A 26,816-nucleotide genomic window follows, 5' to 3' on the forward strand; every position below is an offset into this window, starting at 1 on the left:
GGTTTGAGCGCAAAAAGCAAGCCAAGCCTGAAATTGAATTTCACAGCTTACTAAAGGTCAAAGAGGATGAGTGACAGGGTCTGGAGCCAGACCACACATAAACATGCAAACAGCGCACATGTACACCGAAGAAAAGAATGCACGCACACACACACACACACGCCCATACCGATACACTGCCGCTCTGACAAACAAACAGCACATGCGGCTACAAGTCTTTCCTGCATGAAACTGAAATTAGCGTATGGAATGTTCACCTTCGGGAAAACAGTTTGGGAGGGAGAGGGAATATGAGCATCAAAGCTCCAAAGCCCTCATTAGGAGAACGGGGTTTGGTAATTCAGTTTAATGCCTAATTAGAAACAGGTTCAAATGGGTGCAAAATGCAGACTGGCGCTGTGTTGCATTGCCTAGCAGTCTGCCTCGTTCCACGTCTCCCTCAGTTTGGATTTTGTGTGATGTGCGATGTAGCTGGGTTGTTGTCAGTTTACGAAACGGCTTCACACAACGCATGCACACACTCTGCACGTCTTGTTTACATCATCTGCATCGCTGTTACCTCTCCCCTTACAGCACCCCTCTCTCTCCCGCGGATCACCTCTCAGTCACTCCTCCTCGTCTCCTTATCTGTGCCTCCTCAGTGTCCCGTTACAGGACCCAGTCCACCTACAGCGGCTACACTTTCATTCAGTCTGGATCCCCTAGATTAGACATACAGCCTAAATAGTGAGTGATCTATTTACAGTTACATCCTCTGTGTCGCCGACGCCAGCACAGTCCACATCTTCCTTGGTTTCCCCCCTTCTTTGCCCTCGCCGTTCCTCTCCATCCCCTCACCTCCTCTTCCATGTGCCCTATTTTTTGCCAACGGGGGAAAAATGTTACACATTGTAAACTTTACTCACTGTACAACACCCGTAGGATTGGATTTCAGTGGCAGACTTTGTGTTTGAACTGGTCTGGCAATTAGTAGAGGATAGACTTACGGCTCACCTACTGCACAATGGAAACACCGGCCCAGTTGTACAAGCCCCTGTTCCCATTCTGCCCCTCTCCATCTGTCCTCCTGTGGGACTGTGTGTGAGTGGTGGGTGTGCATGGAAGGGTATGTTTGATATTCTTGTCGGTTGCACAGTTTCATGTGTGCGAGTGTAAATTTGTTGTTGCTGGCACTGGATAAAAAAAATCAAACTCAGTAGATGCCAAGACTTTAAGAATACAGTATACAATGCACTAACATCTGGCTTATAACTGTGATGTTGTTATGAGTAGAAAGTAGTGTTTGTTAATGTATAATTTGTGTAATAATCAAAGATATGCCCTTATAAAGGAAAGATAACAAATACTCTACATGAAAAGTGGAAACCTGTGAGGCAGAAAAATTAAGCCAATGCAATTTGTCTAAAAGCAATTGAGGTTGACTCCATTAGCGAGCCAATTCTCACAGACGTCCACATTAAGATGTTCAGCTTTGAAGCATTAAAACAGTGTTTGCAGCAGTGTGTTGCAAACACTGTTTGATCTCTGGTTATAGTTTCTCTGGTAAGGTATAGATTTATGGATGTGGCTGCTTTGATTAACATTGATTAACCTTGCCTGCACTAATTCAGTTCCCTAAATCGAACCAGTCAAATGTCTCTCTTTGGCTTTTAGACATTTGTTAACAGAATTATACTACAAATGCTGTGCAGTGTAGCAGTATAGCCTGTCTGAGAATCTTGTACTCCAGTTGTGGTGAGTGAAATTCGAATATTTTATTAGTCTGTCACTAATTAGCAGATTGCACCTGTGCAGCTCATGCATGCTGCTTGCTAGCCAAGCTTTTTAGTGTTAACTGTTAACTTTGCACTCCACCCTCTGTTTTGCTCTCCGGGTCGCTTCTCACTAAAACGCTAATGCTGAGGTTTCAAAATACATAGTCGGGAAACCATGACGTCACGGTGGTTGCATCCATCGATTTCGTGCAATTTGTGGAATAAAAACAAATTTAATGTTTGTTTAGCTTTTGGATAAAGTGACATTGTAATATAAAGCATCTGTACAGTCTTTTAAGTCTTGTTCTTATGTTAATATTCTTCTTGTATATGCTTAAATTGACACTTAAAGCTCAACTTTAAAGAATATCTTACTGACCTAAATATTTGCTGAATGTGTTTTTGTGTATCCTTAAGCTAAAATTAGAATGGACTCAGCAACAAGTGACATCTGCTCGGCAGTCCATATTCCAGATCAGAATTTCTGGGGGTTTTTATTTTGGGGTTTTTTGGGGGTTTTTTTTTGTAATGAGCGATCCTTTTAGAGATACCACAGAAGTTAACTGAATGTGCATCAATTTATAAAATCACCTTTTTATTAGTACTATAGTTTTGAGGTAATTTTATTTTACTCTAGTTTCGTCTGTCTGCCAAGCCAGCAAGGAAACGGCTGTGCGGGTTTCGTACTATACCGAAGAATGCTTCCTTATTAATGTCTGCAAAGTCATGTTGTTATACAACATCATGTATGACAGTTGAGATGCTACACTCATAAATCACCCCCCCTTCCACCCCTCCCCATAAAGCCTCAGGCCTCCAGTCTTTACGACGCAGCGCTCTGGAATGACAAACCTGAAACTTCTCATCTTCTTTATCACTTTATTTCTAACTCCGTGTATTGATAAAGTGTCATGGTTCATGGAAAAAGCCTGACCCTTGTATGTGCAGTATGTAGCAGCTCCACCCTTGGCCCCCCATGCACTTTGAGGCCTCACCGACTGACACTGATATCTGTCAATGTATCCCTCAGGGGGAAGCTGCTGAGCAGGTTTCTTCCATTCAGTGAAGAGTCATAGCACCCTCCTGTGGAAGGGAGGATAATGATGCCCCCCCCCCCTCAAAGTCCCCAAACTCCTTCCTTGCAGAATTTCCATAATCATTTTAAAGTTGTTTCTCGCATCTATCTTCCACCTTCCGTGTGATCGTTGTCACTGGTAATTCTCGCCTGTCCCGTGCATTCCCCAAAAGTGTAACCAAAGTGATATAAAAGAGGCTTGTGATAGATACAGTCATGAAGGCTGAGAGAAAGGAGGGAGGGGAGGAGATGGGAGTGTGGGTGAGATGCAGTGGGGTGAGGTGGGGGAGGAGAGGGGCTCAGAGCATCAAGCTGTTGTATTAATCTGCAAATTTCCTCAGATGACGCAAGGACTGTGACTTCGCCTCCCATCCCCTCTTCGTCTTCATCATCTCCACGTCCCTGCTCTGCGTGTCTCTCCCGATGCCTCGCTCTTGTCGGATGGGAGACAGCGACAGACAGCAGGTAAGCTCGTCCGTCTCCTTGTTGTCATTTTTTATATTCTCCTCTCCCTTCATTCACGCCTCGCGCACATGCGCTAAATTTGCATCATTTGTCACCTTTATCAGTTATTGTATCATTTGTGATTATTGGGTGTTTATTTCCAGACACATTAATGGTTTGTTTAATCTTTTTTTTGTGCAAAGATTGTGAATGTTTTGGGGTTTTATTTCATTAAAGACATTGGTTTGGGTGATTTTTCAGTTTTTCAACATGTGGGCCCTGTCATGTTTTATCAGATGTGAGTAAGAGGAAGAAAGATCAGAGAGGGATCAGAGAGATTCAAAGCTGGAATAAGAAGTTTCCAAAAAGGTCTGGTGGCCAAATGAGAAGATGGATTTACTGTATGAAGGGAATGAGCTGTGTTAAATTTAGTCCTGCTGGAGTGAGAGGCGATAGAGAAATTGCGGCGACAGATCAAAAAAGGAAAAGACAGGAGAAGGAAGGAGAGCGAGAGGAGAAAAAGGGAGTTTATAAACTGCAGAGCTTTACTGGGGTGAAGAGAGCAGATGTGATAGACAGTCTGTGCTTAAGGAGTTCAAACAACAGATTAATGCACTCAGATTATCGTCCGTGAGAGAGAGGAGGGGAGGGGGTGCGTGTCTGTGTCTGTGTGTTGACATGTGTTCACACACGCACATGTAGACAACACCACACACACAAGAACTCAAGTCTTTTCTCTCATTTGCACTCTACCTATTCTCACATCTTAGCAAAATAACGCTGCCACATTTATTGTTTGTATCTTCTCAGACATTGGGATTTTCTTCTTGTTATTGTATATGTAACGCTGTCCAACAGATAGGCCTGAGACATAAAGTGTTAGTTGTTGATGTCAGCTTGTCACATCCTTGACTTCCTTTGAATTAACCTCAGGACACTTCTGAAATATTATCCAGAGCCTGCTCCTGACGTGCCTAATTTCATTCTACTGGTGATCTTCAACTTGTGTGAACTGACAGGAAATGCAAGTGAGATATCTTTGTGCACTAGAAGGAATTGGATTAGACAGCATTTACCAAATCCAAATTCGGTGCTGAATCTGATTATCTAGTATCAAAAGTTTCCTTGTTATTCACTGTCAAACAGTCAAGAGGAGGCATCTAGACCCATGTGCGCTCACATGTGTGTGTGTGTGCAGACCTGATGTGGCCGACACTGACCTTCACTGACTGTAACCCCGCTGCTTTTGCGATCTGGTAAACTCATACACCAGGCATGTGTTTGAAGGCAGTTGTGCATATGTTGAAGGAGTTTGGTAGCGCTCTGCTTTGAAGTGCACGGACACTCGTGCTGTGTATCTGTCATCGCTGATATCTAGAATATGGGTGTCTGTAGGGAGAGAAGGCCATTATGGCGTTTTTGCGGTGCAGCATGTGCGTGTAATCTCTTGTCTTTGAGTGTAGCTGTTATTGTGCAGCTTTACAAATAGGTAGCAGAAGCAGGCAATCTTATCCCACCAGGGTTAATGTTTGAAACCAGCAATCAAATGTGAATTACAGCTCAGTTCATGTTTTGCAAGGTAAAATTAGATATTTGCAATACAAATGACCACCTGAAAGTTTTTTTACATGACTTTCAAGGTTTTTTCAGGCTCAAAATTGGCCTTTGGCAGATGGCCGAGTCTGGTTCTGCCACAAGTTTCTTACTATTAAAAGGTCAGTCTTCCTCGACAGCATTGCCAAGTGCTGTTCAAGGGAGTGTGTCTCATCTTTGAACCTTTCAACATAAAAGACTACTGTTGTTATAAACTGGTGCTATAAAAAATTAAGTTGTAGTCAATTGAAACAGTCTCACAGTTTATATAGTTAAGACATTACCGTACTTAGATATTTCTGTGCATTTTTCTATTTTTTTCATCTGTTTAATGAACAAAAATGTATTTTATTCTCAAATAAATGAAACCCAATTTAAAAGAAAAATGCTGAGTGTATTTTTAATACAGTTCCGGTGATTTTCTGTCATGGAACGCCATCATGGTCACAAACTCAAAGGAGAAAGAAGATTTGAAAAGGTCTTTGAAACTTTGAACTAAAATGCACATGTTTAGGACTGTTGAAAAGTAATCAGCAGTTTCCATTTGTCCAGATGACTAATTAGACCCAGAAGTCAAGTGATGAGTTAATTATTTATGAGCTTAAAACAAATTTGAACCTTTATAGTCATTTTTAAGTGAGAGACAGATTGTAAGATGATGTCGTCTTCTCAAATGTGTGACTTTGCTGCTTTTTTCCCATTTATGTGGCAGGAAGACTTCATGTTATTTTGTTGATTTTCTGTCATGTAACTGACCAGACAATCATTGATTAATGCAAAAAAAACCCAAACCATTAGCCAGCTACAACAGTACAACACATTCATTTTTGTGATATTGCATAATGGTGCTAACAGGATAACACACCCAGATCTTCTCATTTATTACACACGCAATGGCAGTTGTGTGTTGTGTAGTTTATTGTGTTTGCTGCAGTGGCCATCCTCATCTCCCTCTGCTGAACAAGGGTGGTGGAGGGGCGGGATGGGGATTATATCTCGATCCGTTTGCAAGGCTCACACCAAACAATCAACCATTGGAAATAATCCTCTGACACACCCGTACACACCCGGAGTTACACGCACAGATGGTTCCTCAAAATAAAATACAGCGTATATTTGTAACATCCACACACAGAAAATCTTTACATGGATACACAATTTGATATTGTGTTTGTAAATTGAAAGGACAAGATAATTATTGGTTGGAATTTAGTCTGTGTAGAAAGCACCAGTGAATCAGGTGATTTAGTGGGAGACGAGTACCTTTGATCGGTTTACATGCCGTCACACAATGATCCCATCTGGATGCAGAAGTTCTCTTATAGTTCATGTTCGTTCCATGAAAGAGTTGAGCCTCTCCTACAGCCTGCAGTTTATATATCAAAACTGCGTAGAAGCGAAGGTGACATTCTCACATTTACTCACTTAAAAACCAAGAGAAGTTCACTTTACAACAATAGTTTGCGTGACTACAACGACTTTATCATGTCAAATGGTCAAATCGATTATTCACGGTCCTTTGTTGATGATTTCAGATTTAAAAATGTACATTTTTGTTGTGTATATCTAGTGGCAGCCACGTTTGTATGTTGATTTTTAGAAGAAATCAAAAAGCTTGTACGCAGTGAACGTTAAGCTCAGTGACAGTCAGACACACTGGATGGAAGGAGGGGAGTTAGAGCTGCATCTGTTTGATCTCTTGGATCAACGTCTGTGATCGAATGGTCGGATTATTTATGTGGAAGACTATGGGTGGAAATGAGGAGGGGGGTTGACGAGCCTGCGACAGAAACTGAGGTAGTTCTCTCGAGTTGTACGCGCACCTTTTTATCTACAGCTGCTTGGGCTCATTTACAGTAATCAGAGCTCGCTCTTTGGGGAGATTAACTCATTCTGGCATGGTGACCCGTCGCCCTGGAAGCCATGACGATTAAGAAGATGTGTCGTAAGTGCATGACCGCATGTGAAGACTGATTGTGATGGTTGTCACGCGCTGCACAGGTCATCATCACACATCAGATGGATGACCGCAGTGTTTACACTGAGGGACCTCATGTTTATCCAGTCGCCATTACTCTGAAAGTCACTGTGGGAGGCTTCTGTCTGGTGTCTGTATTTGGCAAAGAGGGCATGTAAACAGCAATGCTATCACTACTGTACCAGCAGGGTTTAGTGCTTCTTTTATTTTTTTATTTCTGCTCTAAGCTTCACTCGCTTTGAAGTTCCTCTTCCTTTACCCCTGTGTTTCAGCACTTATCACTAACATGTGTTTCCAGAGCTCTTGCAAAAATTTAAAGGTGTTCTCTCTTCAAAGGGAATATGCCCCCGTGTCTGCAGCCTACCTGGCAGACTGGCAATACCTGTGTCATGTTGCTCTGAAATCCTGGATTTACTGTAAGCTGGCTGACCAAACTGAATTCACTGACTTGAATTCTTGCATTTTATTCGTGATGTAACAGAAATTCCATGTGGTGCGTTGCCTTTGCTCTGTATTCTGTTTAGAGCTTTTCAGGCAAGACTTTAGAAAGTTAAGGAGTAAAATTTAATCTTCCCACACTGTAAATGGTCTCGGTTTTCCTCTGTTGAACAGAGCCAGCAGGTCAGCCCAACAAGAGTTGCTTCCTAGAGGCCAGCTACATTTTGTCTTGAGGCAGCGCTGACATTTCCTGGAGCAGGAAAGTAATCTCTCTGTTGGGGAAAGAAGACAGATTTGCAGCACTGCATCAAGTCCTTGAAGATGTCTTTGCAGCTTACACTCATCACTGCCGCTCTCATCTCAGGATACATGCTGTTGATTAGTTTTTTCAAGGTCTCTTATCAGGAAAGGAGAGGATGAGAGATATTGTTATTTTCATAGTATTAGTCTTTTTCACATTCAGCAGGATTTTTGGTTTTTCTTGTTGTCTGTTTAAAAATTAAACTTTACTCATTCATTTTCTTCGTAGTAGCCCCTTTTGTAGCCCGGTCACATCTCAGTTTGAAACTTTTACTTTTTTGGGCTCAATTTTTTCCGCCTACTGTGGTCATTTAAATCCACACAAGGAGCGGACAGTTGTCGTAAACACTGATGAAAAGGGGAGAGACGTCTTTCTCTTATTCTCATTCGCATATGCAAGCAAATTGCATGTGGTCAGCTGACATTACCAAACAATATTCATGCTAAGAATGACATAAGGATTGAAAAGAGGATTTGTGAAGACTATTAAGAGGAACACCCTCCCCCTCCTCTCCTCGGTACTCCATTCACCGAGGATTATATCTCTGCAATTGAAACTTGGCTGGGCATGCTCCGGCCCTGATACGCACCAATTTGGGATAACTCTGGAAATCCAAATTGGTGCTTGGACTGGACACAGTCACAGACTAGAAAGGGGCAGCGATATGGCCAGAGGGAGAAGGAGGTGAGAGCGTGGAAGTGAACACATAAAGCAGTAGGTATCTTTTTACACATCCTCCCTTGTGCACTGTTCTTTTGGTTAATGTATACGACTGTATGCCATCTGCTAAAATTGATGGATTATAACCATGGCTGATTGCAGCTATCTCATTGAGTCAGACTGTTTGTAAATGTGACACTCATACTTGTGACAGGGATTTGGCACGACCGCGCTGCTCTCCAGATGTGTTTGTGTACAATTAATGTTGAGAGATGGTAGCGGTGGGGTCTCTGAAATTTTCTTGGTAGACTGGAAACGCGTCGTGTTATTGGACAGTAAACACATTCTTCCTCCATGACTCATTGTTTTGATGGAAATAACTCTGCTTTAGAGGGAAATTTGAAATGCACAGGAGCTAAAATAAACTCTGAGACTAATTCGTCGACTTGTGCTTATTGAAGAATTGGCTTTAAGGCGATTGTTCAAAATGGTGAAGATGTGTTAAATCATTTTGTTTTTCAGTCTATATATATATATATATATATATATATATATATATATACATATATAATTTAAATTATTGTCGGTGTGATTTGGAATTATAGAGACAGCACACTTGGATTTCATTATTATCAAATTACTCTTTTCAGTAATGCTGTCCATGTGGGAATGCTGACATCATTCCTGCACTTTGGTCCAGGTTAAATATCTATTGGATGGATGCAGACATTCACAGTCTTTGAAGGATGAGCCTCTTCGCTCTGGTATTCCCTAGACTTTTCATTCAGCAGGCTCCTGACTGGGACAGCTTTCTATGAAGTAACTCAACAAGTATTTGATGTATTGCCATTAATTTTCACTCAGATGTCAAATGTTGCCCAGAGCATTAATATTGACCCTCTGAGTTGCGAGTCATCATCTTTGACAACCCCTAACCCTTAATCAAGAAGAAAAAGAAAGTAATCATTTTAACTGACGCACATCTAAAAGTATTGAGACTTTTTACCAAAAAAATCTGTCTTATCTTTCTCCAAAATATAGGGTTAGGAGAGTTGTATCACTTATGAAGACAGGCATCAGAACATTAATGACTTTGGTGATCCTCCTGCTATCTTTGTAGCAACACCAGCAGGTAAACTTTCGTTTATCCAGAAAAATATTTGATCAGTCTGGGAATTTATTGGTTAGTCAGCTAACTTAACTTCTTGGGCAACAGACAGGACTTCGGGACTTCGGTGTTACTAGGAAGTCCAGATAACTGATAACGGATACGATTCAACTTTCTTGTTTTATTTGCTGGTCTGAAAGCACCAGTGTTCCAAGTGTCTGTTATGCTCACGTGATAATATTCTATATAACTGAATAACCCCCAACCGGTCACGGCAGATGGCTGCCCATCCTTGAGCCTGGTTCTGCCGGGGGTTTCTTCCTGTTAAACAGGAGTTTGTGCTTGTCACTGTTGCCAAAGTGCTTGTTTAAGAGGTGTGATATGATTATTAGAGTTTTCTCTGTTTTCCCTGTATTATTGTTGAGTGTTTACCTTACAATATAAAGCACCTTGAGGCAACTGTTGTTGTGATTTGGTGTTATATAAATAAAACTGAATTGAATTAAAGTGAATTATTAGTTGTGTATTATTTTGTACAGAATTTTTTCAGTTTAATAAATCTATCAGAAAAGATGGTGCACATTAAGCAAAGTTATAGATGAATTTGACTCATCTTTCTGCTTTAAGAGAAATGTAGGTGATAAACATCATCAAAAACACTTGAACAAATGCTTTCACTGTACACAGGGCTTCATTCAGAGCGTCTAACACATCCAGGGTTCACATCCTATTGCTTTTAGGGGGTCATTCTTTACCTCACTTTACCTCAAAAATCAGCTAAATCTGTTCCTCTATCTTCTATCACCTCCATATTGTGCTGTATTTAGAGTCTGGCAGTTTCATCATTTTCCATTTAAAGGATGATGAACAGATTACATCTCTTGAGTTGTTTCTTCATGTCCTGTTTAGGCCTTGCCTGCTGTGTTTGGATTGCCTTCAGTTATGCGCATTTACCTCCATTTAGAACTTAAACCAAATACTCACAGGACATTCCTGTTGTGTGAGCCTTAGGTGCTTCTGGTTTTCACTAATCCCCTTTGAAAAATAGGCTCGACCACCCCCAGCGGTAAAGTGTGAAGCCTTGCTAGTCTACCCTTGCTATGTTAAACATTTATAGTCTAAGCTAATCAGCATTGCTATGAGATGCTGCAGTTTGCTTTCCAAAGCATGTCGTCATTCAGCACTAAAACCCACCTTTTCCACTGTCCTCACAGACAGGATGACAAACCAGCCGACAGCCAACCAGTCCAACGCAAACAAGGAGAAGGAGAAAGAAAACCAGCGAGATGACAACACAGAGATTGCGTATAAAGATGCTGGCCATTGTAGCCGCAACACACACAACCTGCTGCTGGGACTCACGGTTATGGGTACACATGAAAAGAAGCACTCAGGCGATGCCATGATGAGGGCATAACTTGAAGAAATGCTGGAGCAAAACAAGCCTTTGTTTTGCTTTTATGCACATAGTTTAACACTCCAAATTCCCACATGTTTTACTGAATGACTAGAATTACAACTGAGGTTAGTTTTATTGTTAAAAAAAAAAGAAAAGGACCAATTTATGCTGCAGAAAAAATTACCACACGCAAACCTTGATGTAAATACTCCGGGATCATTTTCCCATGAGATGTCTTAGGCTTGTTGTTGTCTTTGCTCTGCCACTGTAAACACTTTGGTATGTTTTTCCACAGCTGTGTGTTTTGTCAAAAAAAGGCCTGCAGAGTCAAGGAGTGTGTTATTTTTGTCTGCAATTTGTCACTTAGATTTAAACCTTGATATGAACTTGTTTACATTACAGTAGATGGCTCTCATTAGTCTCCAAGGTTAAACACAGTGTTAGGGGCCCTCACAAAAAAGGCTAATGAGTCCGCCGAAAGGTTATAAACTGAGGTTGATTTCTGACACGGTTAATATTACTACCGAGTTTTACATATTTGTGACATTTGGAACTCATTTTTTGAACCAATATTCATTATATTTTTAGCTAAATGTGCACATAAGGTAGTGTTTAGGCATGCGTTTCGACTTGTCTGGAAACTAAAACAATAGCCTGTGCTATTATGGGAATTTTTGAGGCATGGAAACATAGTATGCCTTTTTAATGGTTTGGGAAATTAATGCAGACATAATTGGCTAAATAACTGCTGCACAAAAACAAAACTCTGTAATTAGCTTATTTTTTTCCACTCCTCAGGCGTCGTCATGGGAGCTGTTTTTGGGATGACGCTGCGGTACATGCAGGTGACAGACAGCGCCGCCCTCACAATGGTTTCCTTTCCTGGAGAAATCCTTATGAGGATGCTGAAGATGCTCATCCTGCCTCTTATCATCTCCAGCCTTATCACAGGTGTGGCCGTTATAGACAGCATCATGTTGTTTTTAATAAGTTAAAAAGTAACCAATACTGTGTTAACACTGTAATTGATGATTGTCCAGTGTGTGCATAATTTAGGGCACACTCATTGTCCCCAGTGATTACTAACCAACTACAACCTCATACTCCTGAACTTTAACCATAATAAACTAAACTAAAAATGTTAATATGTTAACTGTAGAAAAATGTAAATTCTGACATTAGTAGAACTAATGGACTATTGCATTTGCTGTACATGTAGTCTACAGGACTACGTGTACTTATTAGTCAGAAGTTACCATATTTGGACAAAAGGGTGGATTTCTGTTATAAGCTAACTCAAGCAAACTGTATGGGACTCTTACTCCCATAAGACTGTATGGGAGCGTCACACAGACATACACAATGTAGGTAAAAGTATCGAGCCACTCCTCTTATGGTGTGTTCCATCTGAAGCTGGAAATTGGAATTTCCTAGTTGGATTTTTCAACTGGAACATTCCCCTCAAGTCGGACTTCAGATGGAACACAGTGAATTCAGGACTGATAGCTCCAGCATCCAGCCTCCAAGGCAAGAGCAATGCTGCATTAATTTTTGAATTCAAGTGTTTTCAGTCCCATCATCACAGGTGTATAAAATCAAGTACCTACCCATGCAGTCTGCCTTTGCAAACACTTGTGAAAAAATAGGTTTTTCTAAAAAGCTCCCTGAATCTGCTTGTTGTCCTGTAACAGGATTCCACCTTTTCCACCAGGATTCCGCAACAAGTTGGTTTGTGAAATTTCTTGCATCATAGATATTCCACAAGCATCTGTAAGTGGTATTATTGCAAAGTGAAAACATTCAGTAATCACAGCAGCTCAGTCATGAAGCCACAGACCTATAAAGTAACAGAAACAGGGTCAACAAGTGCAAAAGTCTTAATATCTGCAGAGTTCCAAACCTCCTCCAGCATTAACATCAGCACAAAATCTGTATGCTGGGAGCTTCATGGTATGGGTTTCCATGGCTCAACAGCTCCTGCACGTGTTAAGTGTTAAGGATTTAAGTAAGTAACATGCAATTTAAATGCTCGAATTAAGGAGGAAAACAGACGTATAATATCAGTTATGTATGCTCTTATATTTCTCATGTAATTGGATAAAAATACTCCAGAAATCATCAAACTGACAACCAGTTCAGTGACTGAAAGTAGAAAACCTAGCAGATAGCTAGCCAGCTAGAGCCCCCTGAGTTGATTCATGAATTGGCATGTGAAAAGCTAAAAACTAAAAAGCCAGCGGTTTATCCAAAAAACATGTATCAAACTTTAAACACTCTACAGGAAGTATTTGCAGTTTAAAGTACTGGGAGACTCGAGCTTTGAGGTAAAGACACTGTTATTGACTCTGTGGACTTGGACACACATTGTTTTAAATCTGTTCTCTGTCTCTTGTAGGGCTTGCTGGTCTAGACGCGCGCTCCAGTGGAAGGATGGGTAGCCGAGCCATGGTGTACTACATGTCCACCACTGTAATCGCTGCCGTCCTCGGGGTCATCCTGGTGCTGGGGATCCACCCAGGGAACCCTAAACTGAGGGGAGGCAACTCATCATCCACATCCGCAAAAAACCAGGAAGTCAGCAGTCTGGACGCTTTCCTTGACCTGATTCGAAACCTCTTCCCAGAAAACCTGGTGCAAGCTTGCTTCCAGCAGGTACCCTCCACATTAACCATCTAGTGCTTCATTATCTTGGCTCATTTTGAACCATAAGCTTTCAAGCAAACTGAAAATGTTAATATAAACATAGCAAAGAAAGATTCTTGACTAATAAGTTTCCTTTTAATAAAACGCGAGTGTTTCCCAGTATTGCTTTGCTGGCACTTTCAGCATCAAAGATTTTGGTGAGGCTCTACATTCCTTATATGAAATTTTCATCATTCAGCTTTAAGGTGATGATAATCAAACTACACTGAATAGAGAAAAAAATGGTAAATAAATAATGTCAGAAGTTTATTAAAATTGTATTTTTGTTTTTCAAGATAAATTTCCGCTTTAATTTGAATGAATGTTCACAGACATCGCTTCATGTGCTTCATGTGCTTCATGTTAATAGTTCACTAGAAAAACCATTGCAAACTACAGATTTAAGTTTCCAAAACAGCTACCACTTGGATCCTGATTGTGATTGTTTTGTCAGCGATTGTCAACAATTATTATTGCTAATAATTATTATCCAAAGTGTATCATATTGGAAAGTCTTGCTTGTGCCCCAGGCCACATTTGAGGACATGAGCTTTTCTGGATAAGGGATTACTGAGCAGTTTAAGAGAATGAAGGACTCGGACAGAGTTCTTAAAAACTTATGGTTCTCCAGAGAGGTTAGCTGTTCCCCAAACTTCATACGTAACAATTTTTACATATGTTGTCTGGACTGATTCAAAGGCTAGATTCATTTGGCTAGAAAGAGGCTAAGAGGCCACACAACTTTTTGGACTGTTGGAGGAAGCCAGGGTACTCAGAGAGACCTCACGCTGGTGTGGGGAGAGTATGCAAACTCCACACAGAAAGATCACAGGAGTCAAAGCCAAACCCATCCCCAGCAGGGGTGGGCAACTCATTTTCTAAAGGGGCAACATGAAAAACTGGGACTGGTGTGGATTGCTGCAGTAATAAACTTATAAAATTAAATTAATATTAAGCAGAAATGAGTTCAGATCATTGGTGCAGATCTCCACAACAGTTCTGGGAGAGTTTGTTGCCCACCCAGGGCCCAGAGTGTAATAATCTAGTTTAAAACAAATACTAATATAGAGCTTATCAAGTGAACCACTGAAAACACGTTTTACATACTAAAATAAGATAAATCAGTGCCATTGTGGTCATGGCACTGAAGTCATTTATAAAATAGATCTAGGGTTGCTTTTTTCCATTCTTTGTAATGGATTGTGAGTTAGTGCTAATGGTGCGGTCGAAGAGGGACAATTCAGGAAGCGGCTTGTGTTTTCATGATGCTGCAGTTGCCTTCTTCTGTCCAATCCTGTTTTTTCTGTCATGCGTGTTCGTCTGAATGATTAGAAGTAGTTATCTGTGTTTGACTGGGCGATGGTCAGCCGTCCTGCTGCTACCGCTAATCTCTTTACATCTGCAAAGCCACATCCTTATTTAGTGCAGTAAGGCATCTGCTGGTGAACCGAGAGCTTTATTTCTGTCTGCATCTTTTTTTTATACTGCTTCTTTGTTCGTACTCATCAGGAATTCAGTAAATTCATATAAGTCACTGCTTTAGCAGCAGGGAGTTGTCCTCCCCCTTTCAGCCTTTTCGTCTCCTTTTTCTTCCCCTATGTTGTATTTATGTTTCTGTTTTGCCTTTTCTTTAAACAGAAATCAGAGCACGTCATGCCGCTGCCAAAACTTTGTTTGTTCACACACAATGGGAGTTACAAAATCTAAGCACCCCAGCACAAACCACAGAATAATCTGAATGTCGCCCCGTGTTTCCTTCAGGTTCAGACGGTGCTGAAAAAGGTGCCGGTCGCAGCACCAAACCAAACTGAGCCCATATTAGTGAACAGAAAAAAACTGGAATACAAATGGGGCATGAACGTCCTCGGTGAGTTGATAACAGAGTTCGTATTGCGAGACGCTTGCGTTTTCCAGGTCTCTTTTTGTTTATTTGTCCTCATTTTTGCATCTGTTTCACTCCTTTGCGTGGTTCCACTGACGCGCTTGCTTTGTGTTTTCGTCAAGGTTTAATTGGCTTCTTCATCACCTTTGGGATCTGCATGGGCCGGATGGGCGAGCGTGGGAAGGTCATGTGTGACTTCTTCAACATCCTCAATGAAATTATCATGACGATGGTGTCCATGATCATGTGGTCGGTGTCTTGTATTCCTTTATTCGTATTTGTGTGTGTCTGTGTTTAAAAAGTGCGTGCCTCTGTTTTTCCTCTTGTTGGCCAACGTTTGACATTTTGGAGATACCGCATACAACGGTCAGAGACAGTGATGGATAAGGCGATGACTGTGTGCTTGAGGCAAATTGTGGGAACAAGCAGCAAGGTCAGATAGAAAAAAAAAACAAAGAGGAAGAGGGAGAAAGTGTGTCAGTGAAGGACACAGACAGATGGAAAGAGGGAGAGGGTTTCCCTGGGACATGCTGGAGTCTGTGGTATGCTGGGGAGTAGCAGGAGCCGGGGCCCGGAACGGCGTTGTGGGCTCCCAGGGGAGCCGCGGTGGAAGATCTCCAGAATGTAATGGATCCATCGACGACAGAGGAGCCACTTGGTGGCAGAGCAGAAAGCAGATGCGGGCAGGAGGGACGTAAAAAGATGCGTGTGAGAGCATTCCTTCAGAGAGCAGTGCACGTCTTGAGGCTTCGCAGAACCCTGGCAAGTGGCGCAGAGAAAGTGTAGCGGTACTCGGAGCGGGGATGGGAAAGGAAAGGAGGAGTAGAGTAGGCGGTTGGACGAGAAACAGCAGGATGCTTGTCTCGCAGCTCCTCTAAGCCTCCTCTACATGTGCAGCTGGACACCAAAGGAACTGTATCATTGTCTGTATCACTCACTCAGTGTAAACAGATTACTCACGGGCTTATGGTGCGAGCCAAACACAGAATCCAGTGTATACAAAAAGCACGCATCATACAAGGGGCACATCTATCAAATCATATACATGGCATACTGCACCAAACAACTGTCACTGGATGCCAGCTGACCTGGGAGAATGCACCGTCTCATGATGGGACAAGGAATCGCTTTAATTCAAGTGTCCCAATAGCTGCAGTCTGTATTCATGAACGGGAACAACTGCACTCCAGAGCTGGAAACCGGAGATCCAAGCATGTGTCCTGTCCCCTTGCAGAGAAACGTGCTTCTTTGACAGTGACTAAAGATTGATGAGGTGGCGAAAACATTGGCCTGACATTAAAAAAAAGTAACAGGGTGGCTACAGCTCCTTAAATATTCTTAAAATATCTTAAATTCACATCAATTTATAAAAGGCCTTGTAAAATTTATCGTCATGTCACCACATGGATTACTAGAACACAGTGCCACCATTTCTGCGGCATTGTTTATTGTTCTGCTATCCCTTTTAAATGTGTTTTATATGTGTAAATATAGTTAATGGCAACAGGACGCTTATAGGCTAATTATTGGCTTATTTAATGGTTGTTGTGTCAGAAAACATCTTAAAATACTCAAATGTGATCCTGGCAGTAACATGCAGACATGGTGAGTTCACTGACAAACAGCTATGGTGGTAACCACCAATAACTCTTGGTGGTTAAAGCCAGTTCATAGAATTATTTAATAGAACAATAACACTGTATGTGAAACATTTTTTTAATGTTTGGGACGATGACAATGATTATGTTGTTTTCACATTTACACACACTTGTGACCCTAAACAAAGCCATTTTTTGTCTTTTTACTTTTGTGTGAACATTTGTGCTTGACTATATATAAAGTCTGTACTTTCCATTGCAGGTTTGATCTTAAATATTATTTTAAAGAATAGTAAAGTAGAAAGAGTAGCCTTCAAAAGACCTGTAGACACCTTGTCCTTTGTTGTAATTCATCCATAATTAATAGATTAAGTCAGTCAATCAAATCAAACTATTTCTGCCTTTAAATGGCTTTGTTGCTTATAGGACAGTTTAAAAAAGCAGAAAGAAATATTCATGTACATACACATATATAGTGTATACTAAATGGAGTTTAATGGAACATAAACCACAATCAGTCCCAATCAAATAATTTCTGCTGTGATGTCTGTGTCCAGGTACTCTCCTGTCGGCATCGCCTCTCTGATTGCGGGAAAGATCGCAGCTATCGGGGACCTGGAGGTGGTAGCCAGGCAGCTGGGCATGTACATGGTGACTGTCATTGTGGGTCTGGTGATCCACGGGGGCTTGATCCTACCCGCTATATTCTTTGCAATCACCAGAAAAAGCCCCTTTGCTTTCTACTCTGGGATCTTCCAGGCATGGATCACAGCCTTGGGCACTGCTAGCAGGTATGACAGCTTGCAGGAAGTGCATATGTATGTTTGGAAGTCGTCTGTTTGGGCATGTGTTCACACATGTGTGTCACATATTTCTTTTACAACACGTATTGCTCGGACAGCTGTTGTAGTTACCGTGATTGATCGGCGTAGCCTGCTACTCGCTTTCAGCTATTTGGGTTAAATCTGAAAGGCCTGAAGGCAAAGATCTGTATTTATGCAGCTACACTGACAAATCAGGACAGCAGAGCCAAAGCGCAGGCTATCATAGACGAGTCCATGTCGGACAGATTCTGTGTTGTAAGTATCTAAGCCTTCGGATTAGTTGCCACCAGCCAAACTGGCCCCGCTGTATCCTGCCCGGCTTGGCTTGGCCCAGCCTGCCTGGGATTCAGCATTGCTGCTGAAACCAACTGTTATTTTGGCACATTACTGAGGCTTTAGTGAATATGGGTAATCCTATCAACGTTTTCTCTAATTATATTATGACCCGACCTCAGCGGGGCCGGGAATCAAATTCCTTTAATTCACATGTTGGAGGATTGAAACAGTGGCCTACCCCAGCTGTTAGGACGAGGCTGTCGGCCGACTCAAATTTCTCCTGCCTTTTTTAATTGTTGTCTCTTCCCTTCGTCCTCACCTCTGCACTTATGCCTTTCACCACCTGTCTGCCTATTTTATATCCCTCAGCAGACACTTTGCGCCTGCTCCGAGTACATCTGCACCTTTTTTCCCTCTAACTTGCCTTCGTGTGTGGCCTTCTTCTTTCAGCGCGGGGACGTTGCCGGTCACCTTCCGCTGCCTTGAGGAAAATCTGAAGATTGATAAGCGTGTGACTCGCTTCGTGCTGCCCATAGGTGCCACCATTAACATGGACGGCACCGCCTTGTACGAAGCCGTGGCCGCCATCTTTATTGCCCAAATGAATGACATCACCCTGGACGGTGGGCAGATCATCACTGTCAGGTAAACCACATGGTGACTTGACTCTCATAACTCAGGTTTCATTATCAGAAAGCAGCACCGTTGAGGCGCCAGTGCTCTTTCTCCCACATCAGCTATAAGCCTTTAATAGTTTCCTTACTTGGCTGCTTCTGAAGATGCCTTACAGCATCTTTGCCAGCCAGCTATTCGTTTCCAAAACCAAGAGCAAAAAACATTTATCTTCTACTTAACCTACTCAGATTCCAAGCACTGCTTTTTCTTCTATTTACATTTTTCATAAAAGAAACAGAACAAACCAAAGTGGTTTTAATATCTATACACTGGACCTTAACCAGTCCACACAGCGGTACAGTGGTTCGCGATGTAGTTGCACACAAGAAAGTTCTGGATCTGCACCTCGAGGTCAGCTGGGGCCTTCCCGTGTGGAGTTTGCATGTTTTCCCTGTGCCTGTGTGGGTTTTCTCCAAGTGCTCCAACTTCCTTCCACTGTGCAAAGGCTTGCATTTTAGGTTGACTGGTCTCCCAGAATGGGCTCAGGGTGTGGATATGAGCGAGAATGGTTGTCTTGTCTATCCGGTTTGTAGCGCTGTGATGAACTGATGACCTTTGCAGGAACCAACACCCCTCGCTCAGTGTCATCTGGGAGAAGCTTGAGCTACCCTGCAAATCTAGCTGGGTGTGCAGTTTATAAAGAGGATGGACTGACATTTGTAGAAAGTGTCCAGTATACAAACATTTGCATTGATTCAACACACAGAATGTTTTAGTTACCACCAAAATCAGAACACTGACACAACATGAGATGCAAATGAATAATAAAACTGTATGCATATATTCTGATTCTACATATAAATTTAAATATGTGCTGATATTGACGTGAAACGCTTCATAATGCTTAAGCATGGATGTTGGAGCACCTTTGAGGCCCTTGTGACAAGCTGTTTGTTGTCTTTTTGTTGTTGTTTACACCATCAGCTGAGTAAACTAGGTGATAGAAGGTCATGTGTTTAGCCAGAGCAAAAAGCACCTGGCACAATTTACTCACATGCTGTGGCCAAAAGCAGGATGGGACAGGAAATTGTGGGGGTGTGAATGTAAACATAAACCGCTGTGCACATTAGTGTAAGTAGCCTCCATCACAGTCTCTGTCACCTAACTGCACCAGAACAGGTTCCTTTTTTGTCCTGCTCTCTGTTATTTTTCCTAAGAAGGATATTAACAAACAATATTCCCTGAATGCCGTGTCAGCCCGCCGTCCTGTAAGGTTTTTGTGTCAAAGTTCATTCTGATTCAAATATTAGTAAAAAGGGAAAAATATCAATTATGTTCTGACTCATCCTAAAGTCTCTCATCCCGCGTCAAACATAGATGAATGGAAAGTGACGTTTGACTTGACTGTATATAAAAGATCAACATGTTTTGGAGCCAGAAGTGACTTCAGCTGAACAAGAGGAGCGCTAAGTTTCCAGCTAACACCTAAAACTTGTTTAGCAATCTGCATCTGTAGCTTTTATGGTTGCACAAATACCAGCTGATTAGTGTTAGGCAACATTCAGATAAAATACAAATAATTTCACTCATCAAATGTCTTGGTGCATCTTTATCGAGAAACCAGCAACACAAACACAGTGGAACTCGTTCATTCATTTTCTTTTCTGCATTTACAGAAATGTACAGTCTGCATGCTTTAGTGCATTTTCAAACAACTTGCATCAAGTATGTTACGAGATATAGAAATAAATATGGAAGGAAGTAAAGAAATATTCATCTCCCATTTCTGAGGTTTGAGCAGGAGATTGGATCCAGTCTGCTTGGATCAGATTCTGCTTGTTGTGGCCGCGGGTTACAAATAACGCTCAGCACTTTGAAGTTGTTTATTGTGTGTCTTTCATCAACAGCTGTTTACCACAAAATTCCTAAATCTAATTTTAAGAAAATGCTCTATGGTTTTTGTATCATGTGTGATGAAACTGAAATAAAATCCATATGTGCTACATAAATCTGCCCCACTTAATCTCCCAGTCACAGCATGGTGATAATTGGCACTGCAGTTTGTCAGACGCAATTGAGATGTAACTAATAACATATGAATAGCTTCATGCAGTAAATATCACAGTTTAGAGCAGTATCCAAACTGGCTGGCCTGCAGGCCCATGTGGTTACTGATAATTCTCTAATTGCAGACATGCCATGACAAGCAGCACTTTTCAGAGTCTTTAAAGTTTTACTTCAGGAAACATCTTTTGTTGTGGACAGAGGAACTGAGTCCTTTCTATCCTCATGTACCTCTCCTTTATACAAGCATTGCATTGATGAAATACATGTAAATGAGCTCACATAAATCCGAGGCTTTTGGTGTGTGATGTTGAAAAACAGAATACTGGACCACTCCATGTGTAAATCTTAGTGGGTGGAGGCAGATTAAGGTTTTTGATTTTTTTTATATGGTGATATTATAAACACGTAAAACTAAAACTCACCTCCTGCTACAATTAAAAGTCTTTAAATTTAAGCTAATTGTGCTTTTGGCTGCCACATGACTGACTAAACATGCTGAATCAGCAGTGAAAGCATGAATTGGTGAGTTCCAATATTAAATGTGGTTTCGGTTTAGCCTTTTCTGGTGTTTCAGCAGTTTTTGAGCACAATGGTCTGGTTTTACAGTTGGGTTTAATTATTTTTTCAGATATTTTTTCCATCACACATCACCTTTTGCATGTGGAATTAATTCACTTTTGCATTTTTCAGTCTACCATTTTTGGCGAGTGTTCAGAAAACTATGAAAAAAAGTAATGTCTGCATGCTTTGACTCTGTTTCTTGAAAAGCCTAAATTCAAGAGCTTTCCAAATATGCCAGCATGCCATTAGTTCAGGCAGGCCATGAACTCAAGTTAGCCTCAATTTCAGATCAGTTCAGCTGATCTCATTGCCAGCCCACATCACTCAGCTGATACCCCTGCTATGTAATCAAAGAAAGAGTAACTATTGGAAAAACTGATGGAGGCCATGCTATTTAATTTGCTTTAGCTTAGAGCTACGTTACTAATGACAAATTAGTTACAAATTATAATCTCAAATATTTGAACAGTATTCCAAGCTTGTTTATTTAACACAATTAGCCATTAGTGTAACAAACATTACAAATTATTTAAGTTTAAAAAAACTCTTACAGGGGAGGTAGTACTAGACACAGAATTTTAAGACAGCCAGTGTGTCCTCTGATTTATGTGTATGTGCAAATAGTCAAAAAAGGCAAAAAGAGGCAGCACAGTAGTTACAGGGATGTCTGACGCTTGACTGGAGCTGAACTATTAGGGAGTGATGAAAGGGTTGCACTTGATTGAATGACTGATTAGAAAAGGCCAAATGAGCATAAATGTGAAAAAGCCAGAATCATCACAGAAATTACAATTTGATTATTTCCCCCTGCCTACAGCACATTACTGCAAGCCGCTTTGCAACCCACATTCACATCAGTTCCCCCTCGAGTATCATCAGATATGAAACTTGCCTCTTTTCATGTCACAAAATATAATTTACTCCAGATGGGAACGAAAGTCCTCTTGCGACTATAGTGGTTCTCTTTAACAGCAGCTATAAACAACTATTCAAGTGCATCTTTTAATAGATGCTTGTCTTCCTGGTCTTTCCTTAAAACTCTTGGAAACGAATGATTTAAATATACCTTTTTCCCATCTCTTCTCTCCAGTATGACCGCCACACTGGCCAGTGTTGGAGCCGCCAGTATTCCTAGCGCTGGACTGGTAACCATGCTACTGATCCTGACAGCTGTCGGCCTGCCTACCCAGGACATCAGTCTGCTGATCGCTGTCGACTGGCTGCTGTGAGTCAGGTGTCTGATGAGCAGGCAATAATAAATCACTGCTCTGCAATCCATGTTAGGGTACTGACACTTAACTTAAAGTTGGTATCACTAAGCCGTAATTTCACTCACTGACGCTGATGCCGTTTGTCCACTCAGTGACCGAATGCGTACCTCCATCAATGTCGTTGGCGACTCATTTGGTGCCGGGATTGTGGATCACTTGTCAAAGACGGAGCTCACCGAACTTGATGCAGCCGAAATGCAAACGCTCCCGCAAGAGGAGGAGCTCGATTTCGTCCCTCCGCCGCCAATCCTCACGGAGATGGACATGGTCGACCCTCTCAAACCGCCCGAGCTGCCTCCTCGTTCCCCTCGCCCACCCAAACAAAACCACCACAGTCACATACTCTCCCAATCCCACTCCATCACTTACTCGCCATCCCGTTCTGTCCGGTCTCCGTCACCACGCTCCATCAGTTCTCCCTCTCCGCGTTCCGTCTGTTCCCACTCTCCCAGGCCTTTCCGTACTCATTCCCCACGCCTCCTGCGCAGGACAGAGCCGGGATATTGTGTCCTGCCCAGCCATGACAATCAGGTATGTACTTTCTACCTTATACTTTAAAGACAGATGGCAGTTAGTACATATATTAGAAATCTAAATCTTCTTGTTATCCTTGTTATTTAGCATAGAGTTTGTTGAATATTACAAATATGTGTCTATAGTTTTTTTTCTGATAAAAGAGCAGCAGCTGGCTTACATTCTGTCACATCTTCTAAACTATAGCAGGATCCTAATAACTTGTAATTGACCAAATGTCTGATGTTTTAATGTTTTAATGGGGTCATTTTACCAGTTCAGTATAAGTATACCAAAAGCTTAGGCTTGACACTACTCTAAAGGCTTTTGTTTTCAATTCTTAGCTCTGTATGACATCACAGAGAGTGCTTATCCCTTATATGATACACTGAAGCACACGGCTACAGCTAGGAGCACAGAAACCCCACTCACCTGCTGTTAAAACCTTCGGATGCATTAAGATAACTAAGGAGTATTTTGAACTGCAAATCATGTAAAGCTACTCTAATAGAGTATAAAAAACAAAAACAAAACTACAGAGAAATTAATATAATATGCCCACTTTATCATGTATATTAAAAATGCATCAAAGATTTCTTGATGCAGATAAACTCAAAGCCTTGATCCTAATAATATGACTATGATGACATCATCCTGGGAAAGACCTTTAACATTTAGCATGTTAAATTTAAGTATGTTGGTCAGTCAGTGCAGGCTGCATGATCTCATTTCGGTCTCTTCACACTCTCAGATTCCCACACTGCCGCGCTCCTACAGAGAGAGAGAGCGAGAGAGAGAAAGAGACAGGGAGCGGGAGCGACTGAGGCGAGAGAGTGAAACTGAGGAGGAAGAGGAGAGGGAGAGGGTTCTGGGCGAAGTGAGCGACGGTGAGGAGAGCGATGACACCGCTTACGATCGAAGGCACACCATCCCACCGTGCGACCTGCCGTGATCAGATTTCACCACCAGCGTGTTTCACAGTCGATTTGTTTCCACTTTTACGACAGGTTTTAACCACTTTCAGCTTCACTCTTCAGTGGAGGTACAGAGTGGGTTTCTAGCTGGTTGCATTGCTAATTTTTCAATGCACGGATCTTAAAATGTCATGATGGCAATGCAGTGTAATATTCCCAAGAAGGGCCCTTAAAAACCAGGCCTGAGACTTTTGCTCTGTGGTTGGATGCTGAAAGAGTTTCTTTTCCTCCTTATCTTATCTACTCCAGTCTTGATTTATAATTTTTCTTCTGAAATCCACCCAAACCTAAAATGTTCCCAAACGCATAAACGTCCAAGAATTCGACTGATGCCAGAGAATGTGAGTCTGCTCTTGATGAAAAAAGTCTGCTGGTGTTCTTACCAGCCTTGTAACACACAAACAGGAATTCAGTTTGCTCAGATTCCCTTTGCTTCCCTTTAAGGAAGTTTTAAAAAATGTACTTTTAAAAGAAAAATTTGACATTTTGAGGACATTTGCAGTGATGACAAAATGTATTCACAGTTAAAGACTAATATCATTAACTGTAAATATATGTAGAACTTCAGGTAGCTTTCAGTGGAAAATGGCTGGCCTGGTTCTCTTTCAAGGTCATAAAAACATTTACTAGCACCTTTAAATCTCATTAAATAACAGGTGATGTCTTTTTCTAATAAGTTTAAAAGCTGAATTTAAAATGTGCACTTTTGCTGGATGTTTAATTTTTCACTAAAGTGACAGTTTGATCCTTTCAAATCCTTGCATTGCAGGTGGTCACCAGTACTGGTGGATTTACTTCACTTTGGAGATAGCCAGGATAGCTGATTCCTACTAGTGTTTTGGCTGAGAAAACTAGCTGGTAAAATGTAGCTTTATATTTAGTATACTGAAAGAAAGTACTCATTTTAATTCTGCTTTATCGATATAATTCCAAATCAGAACAGTAGTCAACTCAAGGTGCTTTGAGTTGACTACGTTTGAGACCCTATGGTGTTTTGGAGCGAAAAACTCCAGAATCAGATGATCCCCTTTGAACAAGCAGCAGGTGACAGTGGGAAGGAAAAACTCTCTTCTGACAGGAAGAAATCTCCAGCAGAGCCAGACTCGGGGAGGAAAGCCATCTGCCGTGACTGGCTGGGAGGTTGGGGAAAAGGAAAAGGATACAAAGGAGTAAAACGAGGTGCTCATTGCAGTCTGAGCCTATTGCAACTTAACTAACGGATGCTCCAGGGTCACCTTGTCGGAAATGAAAGTAGAGTTTTTCACACGTGAACTGGCTGCAGCTATGAAGCTTTTCTAGCTGTTACCAAATGTAAATGTGGAAATATAAAAATGCATCTCAGTCATTTCATTTATTAGTCTATAACTTGCCAGCATGAGAATACAGAAGTTATGTGGTTTCCTCCTGCATGCCCAAGCGCCACTCGAATTCAAACCAAAGTGAGAACCAGACTAAAGCAGATGTGCTACACGTGAAAACTCATCATGTGCGAGGAGTTTGTGCGTGAAAGCCGCAAGACAAATAGATCTTCCTATTTAAGACAGCAAATATCTTTCAAAATGTTGAATTAGTCCTTTAAAAATACCAACTGATACTTTACATCTGGCAGGCAGTATTTTTATACAGTTCTCTTTACATGTTTATCCTCAGTGCTCTTTTACCTCATTCCCTCTGACATCAGTCACCGTTGATGTTAATATTGTCTATATTATCTAGGGTTTGTATTTTCTTTGTTGTGGTCTGGTGTGTGAAATGATGAATTTTAGGCCAGAAGCTGTTTCAATTTTGTTGTTTGTTTAAATTTACTTGTTATTTTACTCTTACTTATTATTTAAATTTGTTAATTGCTGTAAAATATCATTTTCTGTCCCACTGAACTGCCTTTCATTTCAAACTGAACTTCATGAACTGCCTCCCTACATCCTTGAGTCTCAATGCAGAGTCACAGGTCCAGATTGTGTGTATACTGTATGTAATAAAATCTTAGAGATTTATTTAAAGTAACTGCACTTCTCTTGTGTTTCCTCTGCTGCTAAAGGAACTTGTGCAATCTGTGGGAGGATTTGCAGTCAAAGGGGGACACGCGTCAGTGTTTGGTGACTAAAGACAGTGGAAAAATCCTGCAGACAAAGATATTACTGAGTGGAAAAATTGCAACACACACATAAGCAGAATGCACACATTACACACGAGGACGTAATGAGACAAAGACAGAGATACCAACACACTTAATCCTCTCAGGGAAGAGTTAGAGATGGGCGAGGCAGGGGAGAGTGATGGATGGGAGAGGAATCGGTAGGCGGCAGATGGCCAGAAAGACGTCAATCCTTTTCATTCTTCCCAGACAGCATAAGGGCTTTGTGGGTGATTGCAAGCAAGGCTGACGTTAGCTTAGGGACACGTCAGAGAGGAAAGCTGAGCAGAAAGGTGAACCCCCCCCCCACCACCCAAGAGCTCGGCAAAAACTGAAAATCGAAACTCTCGTTTAGGTTCGTTAAAATTCGAGTTTGTCTCGATCGACATTTGCGGCTGATGGCGTCCAAAGAAGAAAGCGCTAATCTGCCCTGTGGCATGAGAGAGCTGCCCCTTCAGCGCATGACGTGGGGATATCATGTCGCACCATCTGAAGGGACAGGAGGGTCAGGAATTTAATCACTGCAGCTATCACTGTTCAGAGGAGTTTGTGTGTGAGTGTTGGGGGTTTGGAGGGTCACAAGGAGCATCATCTGCTCCTTTCTATTATCTTCACTCCAGCTCTGTTTCAACATAACATCAGGATAAAAATTTAAGACGCAGAAACCAT

The 26,816-nt window shown here is 41.5% G+C and overlaps 1 protein-coding gene across 2 annotated transcripts; it reads left to right on the plus strand.

Annotated features, from left to right (window-relative positions):
* The first annotated feature begins 3,161 nt into the window (after nucleotides 1–3,161).
* On the plus strand, nucleotides 3,162–26,017 carry slc1a9 (solute carrier family 1 member 9). 2 transcript variants are annotated; one of them, XM_063472411.1, is made up of 11 exons: nucleotides 3,162–3,294; nucleotides 10,566–10,721; nucleotides 11,549–11,701; nucleotides 13,146–13,402; nucleotides 15,194–15,299; nucleotides 15,437–15,563; nucleotides 17,470–17,703; nucleotides 18,463–18,657; nucleotides 22,346–22,480; nucleotides 22,619–23,057; nucleotides 23,791–26,017. In XM_063472411.1, the coding sequence occupies exons 2-11, from the start codon at nucleotides 10,571–10,573 to the stop codon at nucleotides 23,989–23,991; spliced, it is 1,998 nt and encodes a 665-aa protein (XP_063328481.1). In that variant the 5' UTR covers nucleotides 3,162–3,294; nucleotides 10,566–10,570; the 3' UTR covers nucleotides 23,992–26,017. The 2 variants fall into 2 exon arrangements, with proteins under 2 accessions (XP_063328481.1, XP_063328482.1); XM_063472412.1 differs by lacking the exon at nucleotides 3,162–3,294 and adding an exon at nucleotides 8,124–8,297.
* Nucleotides 26,018–26,816: the final 799 nt, after the last annotated feature.

Source organism: Pelmatolapia mariae, linkage group LG4 (genome assembly GCF_036321145.2).
Source record: "Pelmatolapia mariae isolate MD_Pm_ZW linkage group LG4, Pm_UMD_F_2, whole genome shotgun sequence".
NCBI lineage: Eukaryota > Metazoa > Chordata > Actinopteri > Cichliformes > Cichlidae > Pelmatolapia > Pelmatolapia mariae.